Below are 5,616 nucleotides of genomic sequence, written 5' to 3' on the forward strand. Positions count from 1 at the left end.
CGCTCTTCCTCCCTCTAGTGCACCCTAATCACGTTGCATCCCAGCCCCCGCCTGAGATCCTCAGTCACCTCGCTGGTGTCCCCACCCTGGTACCACCCGGGGACCTCCCTGCTCCCCACTCTGCTGACCTGACTTCTAATGCCCCTTTGGCTCCACGTGCTTCCCACCCGCAGCTGCGGACTGACGTGGCTCGGCCCCCACCCGGAGGAGCGAGGCTGCAGCCCGACCACTGCCTCTCAGCCGCCGTGCACTCCCGGCTGGGCCCTTTTGCGGGAGGACCCCTGCCCTCGGCTCTGCCAGGCTGAACCTATTCACCACAGGATGCACCCCGCCTCTGTAAGGTGCTCGGCGTTTGCCGTCCAAGGAGTAAATGGGAGGACAGACTGCGCCCATCTGGTTTGCTGCTGAACTCCCAGGCCCGCACAGTGCACGGATGATCCACTAACTTAATCCCCCAATGCGCATCCGACGCCTGCTCCTTTCCTCTAGAACCCTCACCTGCATGGGGCTCAGACGCCGAACCATCCAGTAAAAGCGAGACCCTGACCTGCACTGTGAAGGACAACATAGTGCCCGGGGGCAGTTTTCGACAAGGTGAAGATGGTGACATGTGGGGGGGGGCCTTGGGACAGATGGCTGGGGAGGCACTGCCCAAAGGCAGGCTGCTGGCACTCAAGGAGGCCGGAAGGGGGGCTCTCCGCAGAGTGGCACCCAGCCACGTTCGGGCAATGGCGAAGACTGGAATCACAGGGGCAACTGGGTTCATCTGACCTGCATCCCCAACGCTTTCACGTGAAAAGTAACACTCAGAGAGGAGCAGGGACCGCGCCACAGGAGCCAGACTCTTCGGCGCTGCTGGTCCCTCTGCCCACTGCCTCCTCCCGCCTCCCACCTCCTCTCTCCTCTGAGGGATCACAGAGCAAGTACGCTCACCCCCAAACCAGGGAGATTTTTATGGAAAGGCCAGCAATGCATTTGCCAGATGAGAGGTGGGTGTGGGGAGGACAGGAGCAAGCCCTCCTGCCCTGTCTGCGTCCACCGGACCACGGACAGGGACCCCCTGCCTGTGTGAACACCACCACCCTCCGCGACCCAGGCCCAGCTGCTCCGCTGCCCGCAGCTGAGGCGGGAGACGCCATTTGTACCAGTACCCAGTAAACTTATTGGGTTTAAGAGAACACTGAAATCCCATCGTTTCCAAGAGAAAACTGCATGTCACAAAAACCAAGTACCTTTCTGCCAACACAGAGGCGTGCTTGGGGTTTTTCTGGAAAGGGTTCATGCCAAGCCTGCAGCACAAAAAGGAGACACGCGTCATCGAGGGAAGGCCACAGGGAACGCTGACGACAGATGAGGGAGTCTCGCCGCGGCACAGCTCAGGGCAAGACACCGGGCAGTGGGGACCCAGGCCTACAGAGGCTTGATGGGGGGGCTCCTCTTCCCGGCTGTCATCTTCATCAGGTCGAAGTGGCTCGTGTACAGCTGGGTATGCGTGGCATTCTCGTCCTGCGCGTACATCTGGCCTGTGCGCAGAGGGCGGTTGTTCTTACTCTGAAACGCAAGGGTGGGCAGCTCAGCTGTCAGGCAGTGGTCCTGCTGACTGGAGGCCACACGCCGAGCCTGTGATTAAGTCCCTCTTCCCAAGAGCCAGCACAGAATAACAGACGACACAGTAACTGGCGCCTGCCGTGGGCTGACGGTGCTCCACGGTCTGCCCCACCTTCCTTCCCGCATGTCACCTGAGAGAGCCTCTCGTTACTGGGGACGCAGAGCCCCGCCTTCGGCTGCAGAAGGAGGACGGACCTGTGACGCAGAGCCCGAGAGCCCCTTCACCACGCGTCCCTGCGGGCCTCTGCCCACAGCGGGCGCCGAAGGGGCCTAATGGCCCAGGCTCTGCTTGGGGGCTTCGGCGCTGCTTGTGACTGGGAACCTCGCCGCCCTGAGCCCCACGGTGAAACCCAGCGCCCCCTGCACCCATACGGCTTCACAGCAGCCCCTCATGCCACGCAGCAAGTTCTCGGCCCACGGGGCGGTGTGTGCAAGGCCAGCGGGCTCATCGTGACCGGGCACGGCCAGGCCACCGAGCTCCTGGGTCCCTGCCCAGGCCCCTCTGCGGCGTCCCTCAGCTCTGCTTACTCCTGCACAGACCCAGACGGGAACTGAGACTCCTACAGTGAAGAGCCCCACACGTGCGACGGGCATGGGCGTGTGAGCGTGCACAGACACACCACGTCCTCCACGCGACACGGACGCCTCCAGTCAAGGTGAGCCGACGTGAGGAGCAGACACAGAGCTGCTTCCCGAAGCCAGACCACCGTGCCCGCTCCCCGTGTTGAGGGCGGCGGAGAGGGGAGGACCAGGCCGGGCCCGTGAGAGCCAACCTGGGTGATGGGCCGGCCACAGCAGGCGAACCATCTGCGCGGTAAGGCGACCTCGTCAGTTCTGCCTGGGAGTGACGTGCTCCCTAGACAGCATGGGGCTGGCAGGGGCCTCGTGGGCGTCTCTCCTGCCAGCACAGCCCTCTGCCCACTGCCACCATCACAAGCTTCAGTGAGGCATGAGCAGGCTGTCCCTACGGGTGGTGGCCTCTATAGCAAAGACGCAAATCCTCTGTAGAGCACAGGAGACTCCGTGCACTGCTGCCCAGGGCAGTGCCGACGTTCCGGAGCCTGCTCGGTGCCCAGGACCTCGCCTGCACGCCACACGCCGCACGAGCCCTCTCTTCCCAGACCAGCTCCGCCCACCACTAACAGACGACAAGGCTCTTTCTCACATCAGTTTTCCGTGAGGAAACAATAGCAACCCTAAGAAATCCTTCCAGAACATAACAGGCCTTAGCAAGAATCCAGGAAGTCTCTGTGGCGAAGGCATCACGAGTAGTGGTCTCAGGAAAGCTTGCTCTTTTTCTTAGACAAAAAAGCCCCAAACGCTTTGGAAGAAACGTGTCTTGGACAGTGAAAACTGAGATGACGCAAAAGGTGGTTAGTGAGATAATTAAGTAAGTCCCACAAATCAGAAGCACAAACAAAAGTGCATCACAGCACGGTGTCTGCCTCTGCGGCATTCGCCCGTCTCGCCACACGTAGAGGACGTGACTGTCGCTCCCGCTCTGACAGGACATCTATTACGGGAAATGACCACACCCGCCCAAAGGACACAGGCACGACCAGCACGCAGAGGCCTTCTGCACGGAGCCGTGGACATTGGCCCGAGGAGAGGCGAGTAGCCGAGGAGCAAGAAGGGGGTGGTGGCTGCGGGAAGACAGCGGCTGGAGACGTGGGAAGGGACAGATTCGGCTCCAGAGAAACAAGAAAAGACACGTGCGCGGAGCCCTGCACTGGAGGCCTGGGCTCTGCGCTTCCTGGTGACAGACACCAAGTAGCCGGCCGTCCTGTGGTCAGCAGCATCCGTGATGCTCATAGCTGACTGGGACCAGGGTGTGCAGAGCGTGTCACACCAGTGCAAACGCCAAGAGGCCAGTGACAGCCCTGACAGATGTTTCTGCTGCTGGGCTTAACATTGTAGAGCTAACAGACTCGTCCACTCGCCCGGAGCAGGAGGGAGGGAGGGAGGGCCAAGCACCTGATGGTGCCCGGATGTACCAGGCAGCACGCAAAATTCTCTAGGCGACAAAGCAGACGCTCCATGTCGGGGCAATCCCAGGCCCTGGGACTCCCGCCCGCACTAGTCGTGGCCATGGCAGCCGCACCCCAAGCCCTGTGCAGGCACAGCACAGGCGTGCACCGCACCAAACCCTCTGGCGCCCGTGGAGCTGGGCGTCGCTGGGGCACACTCACCTTCCCCTCCTCCCTGGGAATGAGCACGCTCTCGTAGCGGCTCCGGCACTGCTTGGAAGAGCGATAGATGCGGCTGCAGGAGTTGACGACGTCGCTGACGAGGTCCCAGTTGGGCGTGTGGGCCGGGGACACGATAGTGAGGTTCAGAGGCAGCTCCAGCAGCTGCTTCACGGCCTAGGGGACCAAGGTCAGGCATGAGATGAGCACGCTGAGTGCTGTCAGGGTCCTGCCTCCACGGCGGTCGGAATGACAGCGATGTCGCGTGGGGGAAGACAGCCTGCAGGATGCACGCCCTGCCGGCAGGAGCCCGCGTGCTCACCTGCAGCAGCGCCCAGTCCTCGCTGACCAGCCACTCGGGGTTGTCGGGGCCCGATTCGGTGGCCGGCTTGGCGAACGTTGGCAGGGGCTTGGCGAACTGCGTCTGCTGCTTCAGCAGCATGTTCTTCTTCTGCTCCTTTCCCTCCCGCCGCATCTTCAACAGGCCCGGGGTGGCGCGGTCAAACAGTGACCGCGGGGGCACGACCACCTCCCCATGCCGCTGCTTCTTCTTCCTGCCCGCAGCTGAACAGAGAGGCAGCTCAGCACAGTGGCCCCAGAGCCCAGCGTCCCCCGAGGGAGGGGGCCGACCCAGAGGCCTGTCTCCGAGGCGCCTGGTTAAAGCCTGCTCCTGCTTTAGTGCCAGCCAGGGCTGCAGTGGAAAGGCCCCTCCCTGATCACGGGAACAAAGCCGGTGACGTGGGGGCGTGGCTGGTGGGTGAGCACCTGAGGGATCTGTCTTGTGTCGCCTGCGCTCCCTCCTCACGTACACGGGCGGCAGCTTAGACTCGGGGATTGGCGTGGCCTCATAGGTAAGACACACAACTGGGTCGACATAGACGTCGCTGTCGTCCTGCGGGGGTGTGGGCGGGGTCCAGAGCTGCGTGGAGAAGGGGAGCCCGTGAATGATCTGCCTCACGGGAGGGAGCCAGCCCCAGACAGAGGAGATGAAGCGCTCACCGGCATGACTTCGGTCTGCCCGTCGGCACCTTCGTAGATGTATTCCTACGGGAAAGGGGAAATTTCTCAATGTGAATCTGTTTCGTCATTCAAGCCACACGTGACATACTTGCACAAGTTCTCGAAATAAGGGTGACAGCCTTCACTGAGTGTAAGACTGACGATGCCCTGGAATCACAGCTGGCAGTGCCACTGGGGGAAAAGCCAACATGTAACCGAAAATCGTGAAACGGGTCTTCCAGAACCCGGAGCAGCTGTCGCGACGCGTGGGGCTCGAGCGGGGGAAACGCGTGGCCCCGGCCGCGTACCGCGTTGTAGGCGTCCTCCCTGGTGTAGGTCAGCAGCTGCTCCTGCTCCTGCTCCCGCAGCGCCCTGGCCTCTGCCTCTCGCAGCACCCGCAGGTTCTGGGCCTCCCAGGCCGTCACCGCAGTCAGCACGGTGTCCTGCTGGGAGACCACAGGCTCGGACAGTACACTCCTGGCACCGTCCCACCCCGGGCTCCCACTGGCCTGTCCCCTCCCCTCTCGCCTTGAGCACTGGTCGTGCTCAAATAAGGGAACCCCTGCTTCTGTCACAAGTCCCCTTCCTAGCTGTGATGACTCATCTCCAGAATGTCCCTGTGTTCCCAACACAGCGCTCACATCAACCCCTATGCGGCTTCAAAACACATTAAACCAGCGGTCCCCAACCTTTGTGGCACCAGGGACCAGTGTACCTATGAGAATCTAATGCCTGAGGACCTGAGGTGGAGCTGAGGCTGCGATGCTGGCACTGGGGAGAGGCTGTGAATACAGATGAAGCTTCGCTCACTCGCCCGCCACTC

At 62.0% G+C, this 5,616-nt stretch overlaps 1 protein-coding gene across 1 annotated transcript in view; it reads right to left on the reverse strand.

The window, feature by feature from the left end:
* EP400 (E1A binding protein p400) overlaps positions 1-5,616 on the reverse strand; it is a 76,354-nt gene that overhangs the window by 17,728 nt on the left and 53,010 nt on the right. Inside the window, 7 exon segments of the mRNA XM_025045491.1 lie at positions 1,233-1,289; positions 1,415-1,551; positions 3,798-3,971; positions 4,117-4,358; positions 4,560-4,713; positions 4,794-4,838; positions 5,102-5,236. Coding sequence (XP_024901259.1) covers positions 1,233-1,289; positions 1,415-1,551; positions 3,798-3,971; positions 4,117-4,358; positions 4,560-4,713; positions 4,794-4,838; positions 5,102-5,236 — 944 coding nt within the window.

Source organism: Pteropus alecto, unplaced genomic scaffold (genome assembly GCF_000325575.1).
Source record: "Pteropus alecto unplaced genomic scaffold, ASM32557v1 scaffold213, whole genome shotgun sequence".
NCBI classification, from domain to species: domain Eukaryota; kingdom Metazoa; phylum Chordata; class Mammalia; order Chiroptera; family Pteropodidae; genus Pteropus; species Pteropus alecto.